General features: G+C 55.5%; 1 protein-coding gene across 3 annotated transcripts in view; it reads right to left on the bottom strand.

Annotated features, from left to right (window-relative positions):
- The window catches only part of WASF2 (WASP family member 2), a 44317-nt gene that overhangs the window by 4857 nt on the left and 15314 nt on the right, over positions 1–24146 (bottom strand). The window contains exons 2-7 of one of the 3 annotated variants that reach the window (XM_035345743.1): positions 12574–12579; positions 8263–8418; positions 4229–4363; positions 3578–3731; positions 2342–2459; positions 1070–1200 (exon numbers count right to left, since the gene is read on the bottom strand). In XM_035345743.1, coding sequence (XP_035201634.1) covers positions 1070–1200; positions 2342–2459; positions 3578–3731; positions 4229–4363; positions 8263–8392 — 668 coding nt within the window. In that variant the 5' untranslated portion in view covers positions 8393–8418; positions 12574–12579. Of the gene's footprint in view, positions 1–1069; positions 1201–2341; positions 2460–3577; positions 3732–4228; positions 4364–8262; positions 8419–8725; positions 8831–12573; positions 12580–14462; positions 14474–24146 lie in introns of those variants that run through there. The other 2 variants (XM_035345746.1, XM_035345745.1) reach the window with 2 other exon arrangements.

Below are 24146 nucleotides of genomic sequence, written 5' to 3'. Positions count from 1 at the left end.
TTCTTAACATTTGATTCTAGGGGAAAAAAAAAACTTCCGAGTGCATTTTGACCAGCTTGCACTTGATAGACTCCAAGTTACGCCGCCGCTCGTCAGCGACAAAAAATAAGAGGTTCTAAATATTGCAAATTAAGCTCGAGCATAGATTATCAGGAAGCACACCCAACAGAGACGCCGTTAAAAGCAGACGACCAAAGCTGAAGCATTGCTGAAGGAAGAGGCCACGCTCACGTTCAAGTTGCAGCGGGCTCGTCTCACTGTGGGGTGGGGTGGGGCGGTGAAGCCCCCCCCGTTCCTGGGGGCTCTGAAGCTCAACGGAATTCAAACGCGTGGACGCATTTCCACGGGGAAACAGAGGAGCAAGAAAATGGTGCTGTTGTGCTGCTCGATTCCTCTGCTAGGAACCAAACCTGCTCTCCTATTAAACTAAAAGCAAGTTTTATTTTTAGCTGGAGAGTGTGATTTAAAGAGAGATTTTTCTTATATGAAAGGAAGCTGCAAGGAGCAAGCAGGCGAGAAGCGCATTGTGGGGAGGGCGGTCTGCTTCCAGCCTGCCTGGTGTCAAAAGTTAAATGAATTCCCAAGCCAGCAGAGCTAAAGAGAGATCTGCAGCTCGAAACACTTGGCTGGGGACTGCCCCCGCTTCAACTTTCGGGTGTGAAGAGCCATTTGTGAAATGGAACAAAGCAATCACACGCTACTACCAGGATGCCACCCTGCTCCTCAGCGTAAGGCCCAGAGGCGAGGTGCGATGGGCAGGGCGCCGCGACGGGACAGGGAGCCGCAGCTCTCGACACCTGTGTGCCCGCAAGGCAGGCAGCTGAGAGCAGACTCGCTGCTGAAGCTGTTCCTGCCACCTTGTTTAAACCGTGTAGCTCCCTGATTTATTTAGCAAATTTTAAATCAGCAGACGGATTTACTTTGGAGAATCTGATTAGTGGCGGTATCGATCCACGCTGTGCAGCAGATCTGGAGAAGCTGCAGAGCAGGGTGAACTGCATTACAATCAACAACGCCCGCCCGCTCCCCCTCGCTGGGGAGCTGAGCAGAGAGCCCCAGACTTGCTTACCCAGCAGGACCATGTTTGTCCTTTATCTCGACAAATTCTTGTCCCATTTTCAGCTTCTCCCACTCTTCTTTCCGGGTTTTAATTTTCCGTGGATTCACATTTCCTCGGTTAGGATTCTCCTTTTTCTCTTTCTAAGGGAGTAAAAGGAAAGGGAGGAGGGATCAAACAAAAGCCTTATTTTCGCTTTAAACTCACTGGGAACAGGAAGGGATAGGACGGAGATGCAGCAGTTTCCAGAAAATACATTCTCAAAGAGGGCCAGGATTTTTTCATTCACTTTCCCGATTGCCGAAAGCTCCAAAGACCTCCCAAACAAAGGAGATGGAGCACAGACAGCATCAAAAAGACAGCAGCCAGTTCCCTTAGTGCAGCCCAGACATGATGCCATTGTTACACCCTGGCATGACCACCTGGAGGGCAGAGGGAAAGCTCAGTTGCCCCTCATCAATTCAGTTTTTGGCCTCCGCGTCAAGACTGCCAGATCTCACCACCACCTCGCTGGCGCTCAGTGCTTTGGGTGTGCAGTGTGGATGCTTGCCCGCAAAGATCTGCTCGTTTTCTGTGTTCTGACATGCCCCAGCTCCCTCCTTTGTTATTTTCATTTAGAAAGAGCACGATCTGTTTTGCTATTTCATACTTCAGTTGCTCAAAAGCTACATGAAGTGGGCTGGAAACGAATATTTTTTGGTGTGACCTTTGGTGTTGGTGAAGAGGGGTCCAAATCCTCTGGTAACCCAGTCAGGAACCTGGTGCTTTCAGCTCAGATGGCTTTGCTAAGCCTCTTGATTGCCCCTAATTTAACATTACGGCCTGGTTTTGCCCTCCTGAAGGGATGTTTTCTCCCATCTTTACTCTCCCACGGTAGAGTTTTTTACAGCACTTGAAACGATGGGGTCGGGGCAGTGGGATTTGCACCGCTTCGGCACTGAACAGCCCCCCGTGCCACGTCAGAAGTGCAGAGAAGACTGATACAACTTTCTCCCCTGCTGACTGCACCAGCGCTGTGTTTGAAGACTACAAATGAAGCCATTATAACCACACAAAGAAGGTGGTACTTGGAAAAACAGATTAAGGATATCTTTGTTGTCTTTTTTTAATTAACAGGGATGAAAGTAAACCAGATAAAAACTTCTCTGAATTGATCCCTGAAGAGCTTAAGAGAGCAAACCTGAATTTTGGATAGCAACTTTGGAGTCCATGGTTCATTAGCACTTCCCACCTCCTTTCCCACCCTGACATGCTTCTGCTGGCAGACATCTCCCATTTCCTCACCCTATGTTTCCGCTTTTCTTTCATAATATCCTTGGTGTCCTGAAGCATTTTCTCTTTCCAAAGGTCAAAGAAATACGAAGGATTCGTGTAGAATTTAAGAGCCTCTTTGCCATCGTCCCTAGAACAGGGAAGGGAAAACACACACAAAGAAGGGCCAAGTCACGCGTTTGTTTGAAGCCCAAAGAAAACCCAAGTCACAGCCCCAGATAATAGTTTAAAAATCTGCAGTGAGAAGGTCAAACACTCTGCTCTCGCCTCCGTCCTCCGTTTCCAAACAAGCAGCAGACCCACCGCCCCGCAGCAGCCACCGCTTGTCCCAGCTCTCCTACTTGCCATCGCTTTCGCCCTCACACCAACTCTCCATTACTCCGGATTTTGGCACCTGAAGAACTCAGCCGCTCTGAACAACCGCCAGGAGAGCAGCAGGTCTCTCACTCCAACTCCCACTTGTTTGTCTTGTATTTTTGGTGTGAAAAAAAAAACCTCTTCCCAGCCCAGGAACCCTAAATCAGAGCAGCAGCGTCCTTGAAACTCATGAGCGCGCGTGCACGCGCACACACACTCTCCTACTTTGCAGTGCAGCCGCGTCTGGCAGAAGACAGCTGCCTCCAGCTATCTGTAATTACTTTTTACCTGTTCAAAAGATATTTATGGATGTGGGCTAAGTCTCTGTATTCTGACCCCCTTACTTCTACTACCTACGAGACGAAATGGCACGGCAGGACTGCTAAGAACTGGTTGCACAGCCCGCGTAGGTCACAGCAGACGTCTCAGGCCAGGCACGGAAGGCCACAGGACGTATCTCCGGAGCTACAGGAGTCTGCTGCACCCACCTGGGTGAGAGCCACGTACAGATGTACGCTCTGCAGTTTGCACTGCGGCTTTCTGGAAAGGAGCCACAGGGCTACAGCGAAGCACAAGAAAAATGCATCATCTGCACAACACCTAGCATGTTTATGCAGTGCCAGCCAAGCCTTGCCCCAAGGCAGTCACAAAAGCGACAGCGGGTAACCAAACGTATAATTTTCGAGCTATGCTCATTTGTACAGCCTCAAAAGGCAAGTTTCGCGTAATCCCAAGGATGGAGATTTCCTGGTGGACCTCAGTTTGGCAACAATATTTCCCACTGCAGACTGTTACTTCAATAAAGCGTGGGATGGGAAATGACCTCCTCAGCGGGTTGGCGGGAAGAGGTACTCTGTAATGGCACCAGGGCCAAAGGTGTTGCAGCGTTACCTGTACGGGGAGAGAATGTTGAGAGGTGGAGGAGTATCGCAGGTCCCATAGGTCTCAAGGACAGGAACCGGGAGAGAATCTCTGTCGAAGAGCTTCTGGTCCTGAGTAGTGGAGCTTTTGAAGGCCTTCCTGGTGTTAATGCCTTGCAGAGAGACTGTAAGAAAGAGGAGAGAGCAAGTGAAGAACAGCTTGACCCAGGCCAATGACACCGAAGATCAAGTAGCAAACATCTGATTTCAGTTGGAGTTCTTGGCGTGCTTGGCACTTCTTAAGGTCAGGTTCCTTTTCCCACAGATCTCTTGGGAAATCCAGCAAATCTCAGATCATGCTGGGCCAAGATCTGCTGCGGCAACTCTCGAGAGCCGTGTCTCTACAGATGTGACTGCGAATCCCTGCACCCAAGACCCAAGCAGCGCGCGGCTATCGGACTGCTGAGGAGCGAGTTTCCACGTGGAGACTTGCTAACAAGCAAGCACAGGGGCATCATGGTGCTTTTTGGGAGGGGAGGAAACCGCCCCTCTCAGTCCAAGAGAAGACATTCCAACACCAACCACAGCACTGGGCTTATTTTAGGGTCACGAACCAAGCACGCTGATTCACCGAGGATCTTTACCACGCTTGGTCTGCAAGGACTCTGCTCCACTCCATTACCTTCTTCCTCTTTGGGATCCAGCTGAGTGACTTTGACTTGCAAGCGGTCGACTCTCTCGACTAGAACGCTCACCCGAGAGGCAAAAGTGTTGGCTTGAGTAAACAACTCTCCAAATATGTCTTCTGCAAATTTACCTGCAATATTAAAGCGTCCACGTTACCCCCACGAGCCACAGACCGCATGCGATCTCCCCCATTTGTTTTCCTGAAGAAGGAAGGAAGGAAGGAAGAAGAAAGAACCGTACTTTCTTTTCAAGTTTGTCAGCGTTAAGTTTAAAACCCAGGAAGACAAGGCGCTGTTCCACCAAAGCCTGACGTTTCTAAGGGATCTTTAGGCCGTAAAGGAACAATGGAAACACACAGGCACGTCAGCATTAAAGTCATGAAAAAAAAGAGGGCTGAGAACATGATACTGGTCTGAATCTGGATGGGTCTGTCGGTCCTTTAAGATTCTCTGCTGTTCTGTTTATTAGACAAGAAAACACAGTCAGGTTTTTATTGCTCTGGAGAATCTCAAAGGCTCCCAGTCTCCAGCAGGCCTGCCTCCAGGGTAACTGGCACGTATTTACAAGCTCAAAGTACTCTGCAACCAGAGAGCAGACCAAGTCCTTGATCCTACAGCCTGAGCTGTAACCACAGACGAAAGCACTGACCCTTTTGTTCCTTCAGGTGGCAGTGTCTGAAAAAATGATGCATTCACGTTTATTCTAAATCAAAAGCAAAGGGGAACTTCTGAAACGGGAATATTCTCTCCGTAACAGCTTGGATTGCCCAGTGGGCTACGGTGACAAACATCATCCATCGTTTGGACGGCCAGAGCGCCCAGGGGCTTGGATCAGGAGCTCCCCGCACCACTTCGAAGCATAACAAAAAGACGTGCCCTGTCCTTAGGGGTTTCAAATCGACGTATAAACAGGAGCTGACCACAGGTCAGCAGAGATGGGCACAAAAAGAAAGCCAAGAGCCTACAGTGAGTATTTTCTGCTCTGCTCTCAGGCACAACCTCAAACCGGGAACCCCAAGCGCGCTGAGGACAACGCTGATCCGAACCGGTTCGGCACTGACACCAGACGTCGTCGGCCCGTGGAGTTCCCACTGATGGGAAACATTTCCAGCCACGGCTGCTGAGTACGAGGCTGCTCCCAACAAGCAGTCTGGTTTGGAAGCGCATCATCATATGGCCGACAGTTTGTTCTGGAATCTGTTACTCCTAAAGATCCTCGCCGACATTCAGGAAAGGATAACCAGCCGGAGGCCCGAGTTTCACAGCAATTTTGGAAAAGCTGCGCGTCTGCAACAAGTCGCAGCAGAAAGGCAGGAGCCTCTTCCACATGGCGAGCAAGGGCACCCGCCAAAGCCTCTACAGACACCTTCAACTCCCTGGCTGACACCAACGCCAGAAGAAGGTGTCCATTCTCCTCCCCTTATCAGCTACTCGTTCCCAACCCCATGCAGCTCTCCTTCCACTGCCAAGCCCAGAGAACAAGCCGGGTTAAAAAAAAAAACAACCAACCAACCTCCTCCAGCCTTCTAGGTGGCAACGGCAGCTTGAAGCGTCTGCGGGAAGCAAATGCTGGAAGTTAACTTCAGCTGAACCCCTTCCACTCTCCCAGACAACGCCGTCTCCGCATATGCTCCGGTAACGAGCCCAGCCAGCCTGCCTCATCTCACGGGGAGGATTTTATTTCTGGAGACCTAAGGGCCAGCTAGCTCTCGCTGTAGCCAGGTTTCCCGAAGCCCAGCTCTCCTACTTGACCGGAGGAAGCGGGCGTTTAACCGTAGGATCATCTGACACTCCCCCAGCACCAGCTTCGGAAGGGGGGAAAGCTGGAATTGGGTTCTACCTTAACGAGAGCTGAGAATCGGTTCCAAATTTCGCAGGGAACTGCGGCGAGCATTAGGGAAAGGAAATCAGGGCTTTGGTTTGCGATGCTGAGCGGTCCGTTTCGAGCGCACAACAACACGAGCAGCGTTGCCTACGGTGGTCTTAACCCTGGAAGGAGACGGGGTGGGGTGTATTCCCCTGCCTAAGTGCAGCAGTCCTGCCTCAGCCAGGATCTCCCGCGCGCTTCTGCGTTTCAGGTGCGGTTTTGGCTGGGGCAAGGCAGAGATTAATTTTTTGCTTTAGTTACTTCGGCTGCAAAAGTGCAACTTGCAATCAGAATTATCTCTGTCATGCACTGGCAGGAAGACAGACGGCATGATTTAATAGGTCTTTCCATCTTTAGCTCGTGGATTCTATAAAACCCCACACAAATGCACAGTCGACTTATACAAAGTGCTACCAGCTGTGATAGTAACGAAGGCTAAACTCACTGGAATATGAAAGTTTGACAAGATTTATGTTTGCATCTTTGTAAAGAGACTGTGGTGCAGTAGGCTTGGCTGATTATTCACTTGACAGTGCTGTCACAGCCTACTGAACCTGCTTTACGTTCCTGTAATATTCACCGTACGAGGACGGAGCAGATTTCTTCCTCCCAAGCAGGGAGGTAAGGCAGGGGGGCAGGAGGTTGGGTGCGAGCGCTCCGCAGCAGCTAGTCTGAGCATTGGTTCGTTTCAAATACTGCTGAGCCCAGGGAGGCGGGTAGGAGATGGCGCTCGTCGTTTCCTCCCCACGTGCCTCGTCCCCTCTGGCACGGGGAAGCACACCAGTGTCACTTAGAGCCACCTCTCCCGAGCTTCCCCCTCTGGTGCTCCCCTCGGGGTACCTGAGATTGGTCCAGCATCGGGGCGCGACATCCCAGTGAAGGATCCGGGCTGCAGTTTGCCTTCCAGAGCTTTGCTGCCTCTGACGAGGCAGACGCAGGGAAGCTCTGAATATCTGAGGTCTAAACCTGCAGGATCTCGCCAGGGCTCTGTCACACCAACCCACCGCGTGCCTTTGCACTGGGATTAGCTTGCTGCGCAGCTGAGATCTGCACGGCTTTCCTGCCTTCTTCCTCCTCGTTTCCCGTGCACGAGATGGGTTTTCCTCACGCCCCACAACCACCTTGGCTCCCAGACCTAATGAACGAGCGAGGGTCAGCCGGATACAGGCAGCAAGGCCGGCCCTGCCTGCGCGGTGACATTTCCGCAGCCCGACAGAACGCGATGCTGGCTGGCAGCAAACACGGGCCCAGATTTTACCAACAGCCTTGGTTTTTCCCTGCTGGCAAGAGACCGTTCCCAAAGCTCCCCTGCCACGTTCAGGCTGCTGCAAAAGCCAAGGGGCTCGCTCTGCGGAGCAAGCAGGAGCGCTCGCAGCCACCGCCACACAGCTAAACAATATATTCGTTTGATTATCAAAGGTTTGCTTCAAGGGCAAAGGTGGCTCATCAGAAGCCAGAGCGCTTCGACAGAGTAAAGGAGCCATCCCGGAGAGACCACAATTAACTCTTCTCTCCTCCTGTGGCACGTAGGCTCCCGTTTTCCCTCTGGCCCTCCCGAGGCTGTCGGTCAGCCCACCGGAGAGCTGAGCTCGGCACGGCTCCAGCCTGCGCCGCCATTTGAGCGAGCGGCCCCAGGCCCCCCCCCCACGCTCCGGAGGCAGGCGCTTTGCTCGGGCTGGGGCCTTTGGGTCTTCCGAGGTAACAAACAGCAGGGGCAACCAGGCGCCTTCTGCATGGGCGCTTTAATTATCTTTCATTAAAACTAAGACTACTTCCACGCTGCAGATTCAACACAGTCAAGCTCCATTTAGTAGCGCGTGCAATTACAGGCGCATTCTCCGACACAGGATCCTGGCTGCTCTGAGAGCCTCCCATTTTACAAGGCTGAGTTGTGCTCCATCCTTCCATCTGCAGCTTCGCCGCAGCCTTTCACACGCGCACGCACACACACACGCCCCCCACCCCCCTCCCCATTTTCTTTTAGATGGGAAGGCAGTGGGACCAGGGATATGAAATTAGCATCGGATTTCTTTCGGAAAACATTTTAGCATTACCCAGGGAAGGCAGATGGGGGAGAAATAGGAACACAAGAGTAGAAAGGGAGCTAAATAAAGAGCACTAGCGACTCCTGAGGGCAACGCGCAGGCTCGCCATGGTACTCACTCAGGCTGCCCAGCTGTCGAATGACATTTGCCAGGGTGATGTTGGTCATGCATTCCAGCTCGCTTCGAACGCTAGGCAACGTCTGACGGCACAGGTGCCTTGGCTCAATGTTCCTCGTTACTAACGGCATGGTGGACCTGCTTCAGGCACTGTTCTGAAAGATGAAAAACAACCCAAAAAAGAAACAGGAAAGGATTACTCAACCGCAAATTCCAGGCACACCAGAGCCATGGTGTTCGTTTTTCCTGCTCTCGAATGGCTTTATTTATAAGCCTCCTTCCCCCCCCCCGCCCCCCACCCTTATAAAACTGCTTCTTCAGAAATAAAGATCCCGCTGTTCCACGACTTGCGGCGACAGCGAAGCCCCAGCAGCTCAGGTACAGAGGCAGAGATGGAAAACTCCACGGCATCGCCCACGCGCAAGGTGCTGCCGGCACCGCCGCGGCCGTTGTTCCCTTCCTACCCATCCGCCGCCTCGGAGCAGCCTCCTTCCTCCCGCGCTCACGCACAGCGCCTCGGGCGAGCCGTACGAGCTCTCAGGTTGGCTTAAACCCAGAGGATGAAGACGGGAGAGGTTTAAAAATAAATAAATAAAAAGCTTCTCGCAGCACGCCGAGGCGGGCACGGTGCCCCCAGCACGGCCGGGGCTCTCCTGGAACAACAGGAAGCGCTCGCAGCTGACCAGGAAACTTTCTGGTGGCTGTGCCTTATCCTGCAGGCTGCACCCCTCTTCCCTCGGGAAATCCCCCAGGGCTGAGGTTTACACTGGACCATTGTTTTCGCAGCCGGGGCAGTGGAACGCTGAGGGAGCTCTAATCAGGATGCAGGGCTAAAGCGCTCGGAGAGAAATCAAGATTGATTGTGCCACGGGCAGGCCAAGCTTCCAGGGCTTTCTTAAAAATCAAGAACACGTAAGTGGCAGGAAGTTATGCTGCAGAAAGTGCTTTTACGTGCAGGTCAGGGCCTCGAACCGACAAATCTCCTCTGCTACCAGGCCGAAACGTTGGAGCTGCAAACGCCTCTCGGAGCGCCTGCCTCCGGGAGAGGGGGAAACTTGGGGAGCGAGGAGCGCGATCCACGCACGAAGCCTTCAAACCTCGGCGAAAGCAAATCCATCCCGACCTCCTGATTAATTTAGAAGGGGAAAGAATGGCTTTTCTAGGTCAGCTGAGGAACAGCCCGAGAGGAGCAGGCAGCTCCCATGTGATAGGCATGCTGATCTGCTCGGGCTGGGTGTAAAAATAAAACAGGAAGCTAACAGCTCGGGGAACATGGCTTCCTGTCACCAGCAGCAAAAAACCGAGCGCCATAAAAAATCAGCTGCTTGCTCTTGACTTTGAGCCACCCTTTGATAGTCTCCGTGGCAGCTGGCAGCTTATCTTTGAGGTCCAGGAGTCCTTCCTGGATGCTTTTCTATCAGGGCGGTAAGAGGAAGAAGTGGGCATTATCCCTCCTAATTACCTCCCGAGCCAGATTTTGAATTGCTAAATTTGACCCATTAAGGCAGAGGAGTTCAAGAGCTATCTCCCAGACAAACAGCTGGAGGTTGCCATTTCGCGTCGCCTCCGAGCGAGGGGTTTTGCGCGCTCGCCCCCGCACGAGGAAAGGGTCCCCGAAATTGCAAAGCTCCCAGAAGAGGGGCGATTTGTCCCCAAATCAAGAGATTCTCCCCAGGTCTGAGCTCCGCGTCGGTCTTCGCCGTGCCCAAGCGCTGCAGCAGCCATCGGTAACTGCCGGGATATTTAAAGAACGGGGTGAAATAAGGAAGGACTCTGACCTTCGCTTCTAAACACCCCGGGTTTTATTGATTACAGCCCAAGCCCTACAATCTTTTGCCAGCTTTAGCGCTTTAAGCCAGACAAAGTTTCCCAGCTCCCCCCAGACTGCAGTCTGCACCGACGAGCAGCTCTCATAAACAAGGCAGGCATTTGCAGGCTGCCTGCGTCGAGCTTCTCCCCCGTGCTCCTCGGGGCTTGGCCAGGGCAGCACATGCGGTGGGAGCTGCAGAGCCTGGGTGGACACCGAGCCCGGCTGGAAACCTTCCACGGCACAGGACAGATGGGAGGAAAACAGCAAGAGGAAAAAAACAACGTGGCTGTAAGGGGGCAGAGGATGCGAGCTCGCGTTGCGAAAGGCAAAAAATACACAAATGATGATAGGTACGCCGGGTCAGCCGGAGCAGGTAGCACAAATCTCTGCGCTTACGGGGAAAAAAAGGGCAGAAAAATGGAGTAATGCCCCCGGAAACCACAAACCCCCAGCAGCCTGCATATGCTGGCTGGACCTTTCCTCTCCCAGAGCCTTTCCCTTAAGCCTGATTTGAAAGCAGAAGCAAGGAGGAGCGCTGCGAGCTGCTTTTTTGCGAGGGTACTGCCCGACTCCGGCAGGAATCTGCACCGGTGCAGGACAGCCAGCAGCGAGAAGGGCTAAGAAAAACCCTCCCTTTATAAAAACCCTCCCCTTACAGCCTAGCTCGTGCTGCCAGCCACCCCCACCCTCCCGGCACAGCCTGCCACACTCCGCTGCAGAATCGAGAGTTTCGCCCTTGGGACGGCTCCGCCAGCGCCGCTTCTTCCCAAGGCAACGGGGACGGCTCCGACGGGGACGGCTCCGACGGGGACGGCTCCGACGGGGACGGCTCCGCGGCCCCGCTGCTGCTCCTAACCCCGGACGAGGGCTGGCGAGCGGCAGCACAAGGAGATGGTGACCCTGCAGCGGGGGCGAGCAAGGCAGGAAGGATGGGATGGGTGATGGACGGCCAGCCTCGGCGGTCAGAGGGGTTTAAAGCAACATTTCCTCTCCCTTCGAGCGGAAGGACAAGGAGCTTTGAGGTTTCAGGTGGTTTTGCAGTAAGCAGGTAGGAAATGTGGGACCTACGGAGCCCGGTGCCAACACCAGCAAGGCAAAAAAAAAAAAGGCAGTCAATGCCCCCCGAAGGCGGCACTTCCCCGTTCGACCTCATTTTTCCCCATCAGCCTTCGGTGGGTAGGTACAGAGATAACAGCTAATGGGCTCCTGTAAAACCTTCATGCCTCCTGAGTAGGTGGGACAGAGATTAATAGGCTGGATTGGAAAATAAGCAGGCTGTTTTGAAAGCAGGAGGGGCAGAAAATAAAGTGCAGAAGGGACACCAGAGGAAGGAGGAGGAAGCAAAGCACCGAAGCCAGCACAAGACGTACAGCTGGGGGCAGGGAAGGGCCACCCGAAGTGAAACGAGGAAGGGCCGGGCCTAAAAAAAGCTTTCCAGGAGGCTCTTGCTTTTATTCTTTAAAAGAGTCATTAGGAAAGTGATTGACAGCACGCTACCGGCAAGGGCCATCCAGCAAGGCTTTACTTTCAGCAGTCAGGGCAGAACAGCACAGCAGTTTTCCAGCCCAGCTAGCCAGAGTGGTCATCAGGCATTAGTCACTGTCACGTAACCACCGCAGACCGTTTATTATTACTAAATCCTACCATTCAGAAGCAATTTAAATGAATCACGAGGCCAAAAAAACCAAATCCTTATCTTTTAGGCAAAGATAAGCATTTCCACTCGCTTATTAATGCCCGAGATCAGATTTGTTTCGGCGCTGGAGTCTGGGGCGCGGACGCTGCTTGTGAGAAACGGCGAGGAAGGCGCTCGGTGGGCACGGAGCAACTGCCCCGCTGCCGTGGGGGAGGAGACGGGCGTGCTAAAAGGAGAGAAGAAACTGCCTGCAACAGATTTCTGATGAATATGGAAAAAAAAAAAAAAAAGAGAGGCAGGCACCGCACCGAAACCCAGCGCGAGCTGTGCGAGGGAAGACGTTGAGCGATCTTTGCTGGTTGCAGAGGGCTGCTGGTCGGGGGAGCTGTTGGGAAACGCGCCGGCGCCGCTCGCGTGCCAAATCCACGAGCGCTGCTGCAGCAGTCGACGTCCAAAACGCCCGGCCTCCTAACCGTCGTGCTTCACGCCTTCTCCAAACCAAGCAGCGAGGGGTTTTTCTGAAGTTCGCAGACGGTTTGCTCTGCCCCGCTCGGAGCAGAACCTTCCTCCCTGCTCGGGGCGAGCGTTTCTCCTGCAGATCCAAGTCACGGCTTGACTGGAGGAAGGCTCCGAGCCTCGTTCCGACGGCGGTGACTAAAAGCCAAACCATCCGCAAAGCCCAGCTTCGCCCCGTGGCTCTTTTCCCTTCCTTCGCCTCCCCGCAGCTGCACGCCGCCCCACCTCCAGCCGGGCATTGCCAGAATTCCTCATCATTTCCCCTCTCCCGAAACGCTTACGCAGGCGTTGCTGAGCCCCGGCCCAGGAAGTTTGCTGAGCACGACAAAAGCCCCGCGAGCCGACATTACCGCTCCCGGGTTCCTTGTGCTCTTCCAGCCACAGCTGGCACCTCGTTGCCGGGATCCGCCGGGCTTTCTGCTCCCCATCGTCCTCCCCAGCAGCTCCCGTGCCGGCTCACCGCGTGCTGGGCCTCCTCGTGTTTTCTCCAGGAGAGCAGGATTCGTGCACGGGGCTTCTTCACGCGGCTCCCTCCACGACAAGCTCCCACCCAGACGCCTCGCTCACCGGTTGTTAAGTGGATTCTGACCTTGGCAATTCTTTCTGTAAATGCTCTGGTGGCTCAACACGGGCCAGTAACGGGGAAAAAAAAACCCCGCAGCACGCGATTTTTGCCTTTCCTAATCCAGCACCCCGAGCAAAGCCCGAGGTAAATTTAAGACGAGCCTCCTGCTCCCCGATTTCCGATCGGCAAGTCGGCGACTGCTCCCCGCGCGAGCCCTGCTGCAGCAGATCACACAGGGATCCCGGTTCTGGATTCGAATCAAGTACAATTGGTTCGTTTCAGCCGAGGACTGCCAGGCTATAAACCCCTCGCACAAAGCTGCGCCTTATTGACTATTTTTAATAAATAGGGCTGGCACAGGAAAATTGGACGATTGTTCCGAACAATAACGGAGACAGACTTGGATTACGAGCACTGAGAAGCGACGCGGGGCCGTTTTTCGGATGGAGTTGTTGCTTTCCTACGCGGGTTCTGTCGACTGCAAACAGCAACTCGCAGCGAACGCTCGCTAACGAGCGGCCCGGAGAGGGGCAGCGAACAGCACCGGGGGCCGGGGGGGGTTTGTAGGGCAGGCGGGGAGCCCGGGCAGCGCCGCGGTGCGGAGGGGAAGGCAGGGCTGCGAGGTGAGCCGTGGGCGTGCGAGGCACACAAAGGGCTGTAAATAACAGGCGAGGGGAGATGCGGCGAGGTTCTTCTCGCCGGTATGTGAGCGGGGAGCATAGCGTTAGTGGGAGTCACCTGGGTAATTCCCCGCTCGATGCGACACGCCACCTCTCAGATCTGGGACCATCTGCAAATAAATCTGGACCCCGGCGGTGCCGTCATCTGTCACGGTGTCTGGTGCGGCACAAAGCACCTGGGGAGGACAGAGCGCGGTTTTGGGGAACGGGGAGGGAAAAGCGAGCTCGGTTTTGGAGCACCTCGGGGTGACCGAAGCGCCAAGCCCTGGGCAGCGCCCCCCCAAAATCCTCAGCCTGGCCACGGAGAAGCAGCACGGCCAAGGAGCCCAAGCCTTCGGCTGAGCGCCTCGCGGAGCAGCCTTCAGGAGTACCCGTCGGGGGATTAGCCACACCAGCAGGTTTGGGAATGAGGGAGGAAGGAGATAATCAGATCTGAAATTCCCATCAGTATGAAATGAGACTTAACTCAGTAGCTTGCCAACGCAGCCTGACTGTTCTTTCTAATGCCTGTGACAACTCTGCTTCAAATTTCAAGCTTCTCTCAGCAGTAACTACTCCCCCATGTAGCTGTAATGGCCAGAAAGAGACCGGCTTTTATGTAACCCCAAAAGACTAGCAGAAAGGGAAGCAGCAGCCACACACACACACACACGGAGAAGTGGAAAAAAAAATATCAGCAGAAGGCTGTGCTGAGCGCTCAGGGCTATATCCAGGCTCACAATGCAGCCACAGAGAAGTGGGATGCAGCAATCAGAAATGCTCCAGCTCCACACTCGGAGAGAGACCTAGCAATCAGTGCTGCATCCGAGCAATAGGGAGTGAAATTATAGAGCAAACTGCCACGCGATGCCACAAACTGCTCCATCCCGCCAGCTGTAACAAGTATTCATTCCCAAAAACGCGTCACGGGCTCATCTGTCATTAAGAGCCCAGCCTGCCAGCAGCTGAGCAGGAGTCAGCAGCGCAGGGCAGCTGCAGGGCTGCCGCCTTTCACCGCGCTCCGTTCTCCCCATAACCCACGGGGGAGATGCACGGGTAAATCCCCGTGCGTTGGGGGGGGGGGAAAAAACGCCGCCCGCATCTCCTCCCAGGCGCTGAGAGGGCCGAGTTCTCCCCCAGCACCACAAAAAGCTTTCCTGAAGCAGGGTCTACCGAAAGCCCAGGCTGTCTCCTAGAGGAGAGCGCGGGCGATCCCCCGAAGCACCCCTTTATGTATCACAAACCCACTGCGGTCACCAAGTCGAGAATCTGGGCGACACGACCTGCTGCTGGTACGGAAGGGGCGTTTTGGCGACGGCGTGGGGCAGGAGCAGCGCCGCGCGCCTCCACCGCGCTGTCCCGACGCCGGCCCCGCAGCAGAAGGAAGCACTGCGCAGTCCTTGAGACAACGAACAGCCAGCCTGCTCGCTTCCCGGAGTAAAAATACCCTTTTTTTCCTTTTTTTTTCCAGTCCGCTGGCTCTGAAAAATGCCAAAGAGACTCGGAAAGCCATTTTCTGCGTTTTTTTTATGTCTGGCTCATGCATTCCCATCATCATTTACTGCCCTCGAGGGGATTGCACAGGTGCGACTGAAAATTTGGCTCTTCCTTTGAAACTTTGGTGATCAGCTTTACTGAAGATGATCTTGCCGGAATAAACGGCAGCCCGTTCTCCTGGAGAGGGACGAGCTCGAAGCTGCTGGCAGGAATCAGGCCGGGGGTGGAAGGCTGGGGGTGCCTCTGCTGGGGAACAAACGGATCCTCCGAGCTTCTGCTGAGCGCACACAGCGCCAGCGGTTTGACCTAGGCTTTTTTTTGTTAATTCCTAAAACACACCATTGCCCTAATTAAGGTTTTCACTCATTTAGCAGAGAACCACGTTAAACAAAGAGGGTCACCGGGCGTTCCTCCCAACGCCCGGCGAGGGTGCAGGCAGAACAAACGCGCTGAAATCAAACTCTGGAAGAGATGTGACAAGAGAAAGGCAGTTTAGCTCAATTAAGGAGAGCTGTCACAGAGATCTGATTCTCGGAATAGGGAACTATTGATTAAACAGGAATTAAGGCTCAGAAACAGAAAGGTTTCAAGGTCTTTGCTGGGAGGGGATGCGTCAGGAGAGAGACGGGGCTCCTCCAGCGCTCGGGGAGCTCCGGCTTTGTTGCCTCCTAGGAAACACCAGAGAAAAGGGAGCAGAACGCTTCCCGGTAAACCCACGCATAATTTTGGCAGGGATGCAAGGTTAGGGGCAACGCAGACCAACGCCGCAAGCTCCTCAAGAGGTAACCTCGGTTTACCGAGACACTGAAAACCCCCGGTAGGCTCTCAGATATTCCAGAGGCACAGGGCAGAGGCCTCGCCAGCAAGCAGGCTCGAGGCCAGCCGCAGGAGGTCCCCAACGACGCCTGGGCCAAAGGCTCCCAGCGAGCTGCCCGGGCTAAGAGCCCCGGGAGCCTGCTAAAACAGGATCCTAACAGGGGATCGCCCCGAAAGCACGTCCTTAAAGGTCGAGGTCGCGAAGCTTCACAGGGCAGAAGTCGCTTCGGTTCCGTCCCGGCGCAGGCAAAAGGAGCGCCGGGTAAGACTCGGATGCCGTTTCCCGAGGCTCGGAGGCTGTGGCGGCACCGGGTTCAGCTGGAAAGGTCCCGGCTCGACGGGCGGCGGGTCGGTGCCGCCAGCAGCGCGGCTCCCGGCAGCTCCATTTTGAGGTAGCGCAGGTAGCAGAGGCGCCGCCGCACGCATCTCCAGGCCACCTTCTGCAAATGGTGCACGGCTGCTAAAGCAAACACGGCCGAGCCGCTCGTTCCCCGGGCTGGATGACTGCTAACGAGGAGAGCCGGGCTTCCTCCTCTCCTTCCCACCAGCCTCCTCCGGCAGCGGGAGGAGAGGCTGCAGCCCCTCACAGAGCGCTCGGTGCAAAGCCACGCTCGCGTCCGAGGGTAATTAATAAAGAGAGGGCGTGGGTTGTTGGGTTTCCCCCCCCCCCCTTAACGACTTATTCCCCAAGTCTGAAGGTATTTTAACCTTCCCCTGCAGCAGATAAACTCTGTCTCATTTGCAGCCAAGCTCAGCCTCCTCCCCGTTAACACGCGCTAAACTATTTTGATTAATGAAGGAGTGGGAACAAACCCGGTCCAAGTGTTTTCTGTACAGCTCCACTGCTCTTTCGGTTTCAACTCACGCCTAGATAATTATATCACAGCTCGGAGTGCCCCCACCCTTCTGCTGCACTTGGGGAATACTGCAAAGATAAGGCTTTTCTTAATTATTAAATGTAAATAGCTCATTAAATATAATCCAATTACTTTAATTGTAAGAAAAAGGAAGTAATTACAATATGTACATGTATTCTTGCCTCAACAGTTTTAAATATCTTAAATGAATCTTTGCAGCATTCGTATTTTAAGTTAACCTTTGACATGAGGGGGGGGAGGGGGGAATGCAGAGAGTGACTCCCTGATATTTGCCAGAAGTGTTTTATCTGCTGGGATTTGTCACAAAAAAAAAAAGAGGACAGCCTTGAGCATCCGAATTCAAGTGGTTTATAAACAGTGGCTTCATGAAGTCCAAATAACGCACGGGTTTTCTACTGTGGGAGGCCAAAAATGTTACAAATGATGCCACGTGAGGACCCTTAACAGGGTTTTTGGATGTCAGGAGCGGAGAAAGGGCAACGCAGGCGCTCCTGAGATGTGGCAGACCCGACAAGCTCACACATACCAGAAGCCCCCCCGTGTCCTGGTGGCTTTTCTGAGCCGTTCCCCTTGCCCGTGCCCTGGGCTGGGGAAAAGGGGCCTGCCCCACTTCGGGGGCTTCCTGGTCCTCCCTCACCTGCGTGCAGACGCGGGGTCTGCTTTTTGCGCGCGCTCAGGCCGCCTGCACGACGCCCGGGCACGGCGCGTGATCCCGGGCTGCCTCTGGGGATTTGCAGGCAGAGCTGCGGGGAGCCGGGAGCAGCAGCAGCAGCCTTCTGGTTTGGCTCAGCACGATGACAAGCCCTGCGCTCACTTTCTCCACCGGCGCAGCCAGCGGGAGCGAAGAACCTCCCAGGCAGGCCCCAGCGGTTCCGTCAGGCCCCCCCCGGTCTGACGGGGGAGGTCGAGTTGCAGTTTGGATGCGGTGACAGACGCCTGCGTAATCTCCTTGGGACGGCCAAAAGAATAATTAAAAAAAGTCTTCTTTGTTCCATTTTGCACGTTCCGAGCCCAGCGGTGATCTCACCTTCGGTGAGCTGCGAGCGCCGGGCTCCGCGTCGCCCCGAAGCGTTTCGGAGGGGCTGAAACCATCGCTTCGGAAGCAGAGAGATCAGGCCCTGGCCGGGACGCTAAAGATGCGAGTCCTTCCACCAAAGCTCACCGCGAGGTCTAGAAATAAGCCGCTTTATGGAAACCTCTCGCGTGCAGCCGGCCCCTAGACGCGACCTCCTTGACACAAGGCTGAATTGTCACGAGCGACCACGAGGCGATTTGGTACGAGTTAATCACGCGTCTTTCCAACGGAGCCTCCGAAGGGGAAGCGGGCGGTTGGTTGGCGCTGCCCTGGACAGAAGGTAAAGGTTTTTGCACGAGCTGTGTTTACAGCTACACGCCTTCCTCCGGCGCAGGATCGGCTCGGCAGCTGCTGGTATTGAAAGAACAGGATCTGGGTGTGTGCGCTGGTGTTGGTTTTTTTTTGCAGCTGCAAGGCCCGAACCCGAAGCGCGAGCTTTTTTTTTTTTTCTTACGGTGCACAAAAGCTGGGTGCCTGAAAGGGAACTCGCTTCCGCTCCGGCAAGCACTCAACCAACTATTTGCTGGGCTAAGGGGTGGTCGGGGAACTTTCACCCAGCCATTCAGCCCGGGCTGCCGTTCCCCCTCCCTCCCAATTAAATCCCATTTCTTGCACTCCACGCATGAACCGCGGCTCCGCCGCTCCATCAGCCGCCGCGGCTGATAGCCCGCTCTCAGCGCCGCTTCAAGCCCTCCAGCCGCCTGAAAGCAGAGCCTCGCTCGTGCTTTGAGCGGCAGCAAAGACTTCTGCCACGCGGGGACTCGAAGCGAGGCTCTCACAAGGAGGAAAAGGGCGTCCGGCGAAAAGAGGAAATGAGAAATTAAAACCACGCTCGATCTTATTAGCGGTGATACAGCGGGTCAACGAAGTGCTCTGCACAACTCCCCGCCACGGGGACGGTTTAGGCAGGGCTCGCCCCCACGTGCGACGTGACACCAGCCCCCTTGGCTGGTACAGGAAAAAGAAATCAGAGACCGTCTGCGGCTATTCCAAACGCCCAGCTGGGAAGGGCGACGGCTGGAGGTATTACCTCATGCGCTGCAGGAGGGTGTGCTTACAAGATTGGACCGGGAGGAACGTTCCCCCTCCTCCTCTTCTAACTGAAATGATTTTTTTTTCCTCTCTCTCTCTCTCGGGATTTCCAGCATCTTATAAGCGAAGCCTCTCTGAAGCACCGCGAAGTGGCGTTGCTCATCATTTCGGTAATGATAGTAAATAAGCTCCGGTATTTTGTTGATCCTTCTCCTTCTGCTTTACAAACAAAAGGTCAGAGTCATTAGCCCGGTTTTACGAGCGAGGAGGAACGGAGGCCTGGAAGAAGCACACAGCTCCGTAACGTCACGGGAAACGTCAGCGGCCGAACAGGAGGTGAAAGCTGAAGAACACCAAGGGCGGCCAGGCTCGGCCATCCAGCCCCCAGGCACGCAGCGTCCCCTGCCCGCGGGGGCCAAAGTTCAGGAGCCGAAAGAAGAGAGCCCAAGAACGCGGCAAACAGGGAGCAATGATCCTCCCTGCTGTCCTTTCCCACGTCGCAGCAATCTTCTGGGCCTTCGCACCACGCTGAAACAAACACCCTTGAACTGTCCTCTGTGGGTCTCGTTCCCATGAACTGGTCCCATCGGTTTCAGCTGGCCTCCAGGAAGTCCCGGGGCAGCGAGGCCCACGTTCAGCACCCACTGGGCGAGGAGACACTTCCTCCTCTTGCCCCCCTTTGCTTTACGATTCGGTTTTGATCTCAAATCCACGTGTGGGAAGAAGAGGGCCTCGGCTTCAGAAAGCAGTTGGTCAAACCACCGCATCACCAGGCGCACCGAACGAGCGCCTTCCGAGGAGGTTATGCGACCACACAGCGCAAGAGAAGGTCTCAGTTCCTACCGACGGCTTCCCAGCAGAAAGCGACGCGATGACCTCCTGGCTAGGGTTTGGTTTACAGCAGCAGGAAGGAGTTATGTTCAGCGCGGGGCTCTTGGTGAGCTCTCCGTCCCTGTCCCCACAGCACGCCCGTCCCGTTACCCTCCGGAACTGAAACCTTCCCGACAGGTCAGCGGCGATCTCAGAGCAGCAGCTCCGACGCAGTGGCACAGCGACAGCCTCCCACGCAGCGATTTGGGCCTTCAAGAACCGATGTCAAACGCCGCCGACGCGCAGGAGCTCCCCCCTCTTCCTCTCCCACCATCACAGCGCCCCTTACGCTTCTCCCAAGTCCCGCTCCACGAGAGGAGCCGACAGGGAAGGTGCCACGAGAACAGGGCAGGTCGCTGCTGACCCCGTTTGGGGGACACCGACCGAGACTCCTGGTCCTTTACCACCTCTTCAGCAAATCCCCCGGCAGAGGCACGCGTTGAGATCCGTCTGTGCTCCACCTCTTCTGCAGGAAGCCAACGCCAGGAAGCCTTCCGGCGAGCTCAGGAATTCAGGCAGGATCTCGAGGAACCGTTTCTCAGTTGAAGGCGAGCTTTGCACCGAGGCTGCGCCGAGCGCTTTGCGCCGCTTGCTCAACAGCACGACGTGGAAGTTCGCGCTTCGCCTCTGCTGGGGAGGGACCTCCCCCTGCTGCCTCCCGGGAAGGGGAAAAAAAAAAAAAAGCCCTACCTGGCAGAAAACCACGATTCGGGATCGGCCCCGAAGCTGCCCACCTCCTGCCCGCAGCGGGGTCGGATGGGCCGCGAGCCTCCCCTCCTCAAACAGAAAACACGCGGCCCTTTTATTGCCCCGAGTTGCAAAAACACAAAGGAAGTAAATGTCACCGGGGCGGCTCCGCTCCGAGCGGGCGTTTGCTCGTTACCCAGAAGCCACTTCCACACGCCTTTTGTAAAGCCGGTGTTTATAAATACCGAGAATATTTAAATAAATGTTCATCTGGGGTAAGCCAGGGCCTGATCTCGCAAATATTTAGCCTTGTGCAGCGAGAGTAAACGCTCGCTATAAATACGCAGTTGCTTCCTACGGCCCCCGTTCGCAGCGAGAACAGCAACGCCGTCGGACAGGCAGCTGCTCTGCTGGGAAAATCGCCGAGTTTTGCTCTCCTGAGCTTCTTTCAGCACGGGGAAAGCGTCGCTGCTGCTTTGCCTCCCGAACACCCCGAGGTTCGGAAGTGACAGCGAGGAGCACGATGAGCCCCAGGCAGCCGCACCGGGACCTGGCCCGGCTGCTGTAACCCCTGGGAGTGGTTTTGGGCCGGGTGTTTCCGCCAGGTGGCCCCAGGTGGCCCCGTCCCCTCCTGGACGAGGGCACAGGGACACGGCAGCGCTCACCAAGCACCGCCGCTCCCTCGTTTTCCTGGTTTGGCCAAGTCGTGCAGCGCACGCAGCGGCGGTTTTTTCGCTCGGCTGAGTAACCGAGCACCGCGTGTTACCCTCAAACCCGGCTCTGCCGAAGCAGGAGCCTCACTTGCAAACATTATCCAACGTCGGAGTCCAGAAAGCCTACCGGAACAAACTGCCTGCGAGGATTAAAGCGGGGACTTGTTGAGATCTTCCTCGTTGCAGTCTGACAAAGAAAACGAACCTGATTTTGCGGGAAGGTCAATCTCAGCCCTCTTTGTTCTCCCATCACCATTAAAAAAAAAAAAAAAAGAGATTGATTTACCAGCGTAACTCCGTGCATACGAGGCAACCCCTGAAGTTTTAACCCCTCCGCCCACACCCTGCACGATTATCTAAGCTTTGTGAATGAAATCAACTTTTCCTGGGCCAGCCCCGAGGAATGAGATACATTCGAGGCATGCTGAGGAACTGGGCCGGCAGTCAGCGCGGAGGCTGTGTTATTTGTTATGAATCACTGCTCACAAACGCCTGCTGAATCGCAACCGAGAAATGCCCCGTTCCGTTCGGCGTGTCGCCTTGTTCCCCAGGAAAGCAGGCCGGGGCCCTGCCCCAAGAGCTCGGCTCCTCGCTTCGAACCCTCGGTGATCTCTGAAGCTGGGAGGGCTGCGGCCCCAACCCCTTTTTCACTCCACAAAACCACGTTTCGGGGAGGGTTTGGACAAAATCAAGCGGTCGGGAACACGCCGCGTTTCTTTTTCCTCCCGTTCACCCTCCTGCCCAGCCCACCCCCAGCGTAGTTCCAGAAAACCAGAGCTGGAAGGATTTCTCAGGAATGCGGAGCAGGCAGAACCCCGAGCTGGAAATCCGGGCGAGATCAGGCCCTTTGCTGCCGCGCCTCCGCTTCTGCGGGGCTGGGAAGGGACAAATTAAGCCGGGGTCCTGCTAACGTCACCCCACAGCAGCTCCCAAAACCCCGAGGAGCAGCAGAGAGCTTGGAAAGGCTTCGCCTCCGCAGCTGCGAGGAGGAAGAGTCTGACAGGCAGGAGCCAGCAGAAGTTCAGTTGTGTTGTTTTTTTTTTTTTTTAAAGACTGGAATTTGGGGCATTTGCTTTTTGAACTTGTGACAAGGTATAAAAAAAAACCTGTTTATTTTTTAAAGCAGCGCAAATACGCGGCCTGGGGAGAAGTTTGTATTCGGATCGCCGTTGGAGGCTAACCTCACGCAACCCCTGCTCGGTAAGGCAGCGAGGAAACCTGCTCCTCGGCCCGAGCAGAGCGAGGCTTTTCCCCACGCAGAAATCCCTCATTTTTAGGCAAACGGCCCGGGTTTGAGCCCTGCTGCCACCAACCAGCCCCGGGACAGCGCCGCCAACTGCAGCTCAACCGAAGATTAGAACGAGCCGGGCCTCTGAAGCTCAGCTCGAGCTCTCTCATTCAAACTCTGCTTTTGAGAACAGCACTCAGAAAATAATAATAATAATAATAAAAGCTTAAAGCTGAAGCGCTGCCCTGCTCCACCCTGCTTCCCGGACAAAGCTTGTCCTCGGCTGTGATCGCAAGCAGATTTTCAAAGTCACCCTGTCACCGCCCCGCGTTTGCAGCGGGTGGACGTGAGCTCCGGTTTGTTTTTAACCAAGGTTTGGAATCAACTCTGTATCGGTTCCTCCGACAAAAATCCCACTCAAGGTCAACAAGGGGCAAATCCGACCCAAGAGTGTCGCAAGGCAGCGTTTCGCACTCCTGCAGGCGCCTAAAAACGGGTGGAAAACGCAACGATTCCCCTTCCTCATGGGACCGAGCGCTTCCCACAAAGGCACGCTCTGCCTCAGCTCCGCCACTGGGAAACTCCCGCGCCCGCCGCTGGCTTCTCCCACCGTTTGCTTTCCGCCTTCCCGTTCTCACAAGGCCTGGGGAAGGACACGGGGTAAGGGAGGATTAATAAATCAGGGCCTCGTCTGGAGCAGGGGTGTTTACTGCCGGGTTTTTGTTGTGCTGTTGGTTCGTGTCCGCTGACGGCCCGCGGTACCGAGCCACCAGCGCTCTGCCCTGCGTGAAGGCGGGCGGTTCTGCTGCTGCTGAAAGCAGAACGAAACACCAAACGTGAAACTTTTGGCAGGGAAAAAGAAACAAAAAACAACCCGAGGACGGCCTCTGAGGTCAAATAATAGCCAGGAGGGAGGAGCTGCGATCCCTTACCTTCCTCCAAAGGACATCTGCTATTCGTATCCCAAAGGAGCAACCCCAACACAAGCCTAACTGCCGGCGAGGTACAACCCCGAGGACATTCTCCTGCAACTTATTTCTCCCCTGGCAGGAGGAGAAGGTCCGAGGTCGGGGCCAGGTCAGCGCATCTGCCCCAGCTTCCCGACCCCGTCCCGTTAACGCCCTTCGACGCCGCTTCCCCGCGAGCTCCGAGGGATTTCCCAGTGGGGAAGGCATTTCCTACCGCGCGCTGCCTTACCCCGGGAGTCTTACGGCTCGCCCGCACCCGTGGCCCGACCGCGCGGGGCGAGGGAGGCACCTGCCTGCAGGTCCCCCTCCTGGAGGGAGGGAGGGAGGGTGCCCCGCTGCCCGGGCACCCTCGTTGTATAGGTACGAGCCGAGGAGGCTCCTTCAGGGCAGGCTGCTGTCAGACCCTGCCAGCGCGGCCTGCAGCGGACCGCAAAGCGAGGGACGCTCCCCAGACCCCCAACCCCCCCTCCCCAAGCCTCCTAACCCCCAGCCCCACTAATCCTCTAGTCCCCCTGAGAACCCTAACCCCCTCCCCCTGAACCCCTAAGTCCCCAGCCCCACAAACCCCTGCCCAGACGCCCTAAACCCTCTAACCCCCTCCCCCAGACCCCTACCTCCTCCTCCAGTCCTACTAACCCCCTCTCCTGAGCCCATAACCCCCTTCCCACACCCCCTTACCCCCTCCCCAGCCCCTCTAACCCACTTCTAGACCCCCTAACACCCTCAGCCCCACTAAACCCCCTCCAGACCCCCTGGTCTCCCCTCCCCAGCCCCTTTAACCCCCCTCTTCAGACCCCCAAACACCCCAGCCCCACTAATCTCCCCTCCAGACCCCCTAACTCCCCCCTCCAGACCCCTAACTCCCCCCAACACTCCTAACTCCCCTCTCCTGAGCCCCTAACCCCCTTCCCACATCCCCTTACCCCTCCCCAGTC

Source organism: Oxyura jamaicensis, chromosome 23 (assembly GCF_011077185.1).
Source record: "Oxyura jamaicensis isolate SHBP4307 breed ruddy duck chromosome 23, BPBGC_Ojam_1.0, whole genome shotgun sequence".
Taxonomy (NCBI): domain Eukaryota; kingdom Metazoa; phylum Chordata; class Aves; order Anseriformes; family Anatidae; genus Oxyura; species Oxyura jamaicensis.
This window is presented reverse-complemented; position numbering and strand designations above follow the sequence as displayed.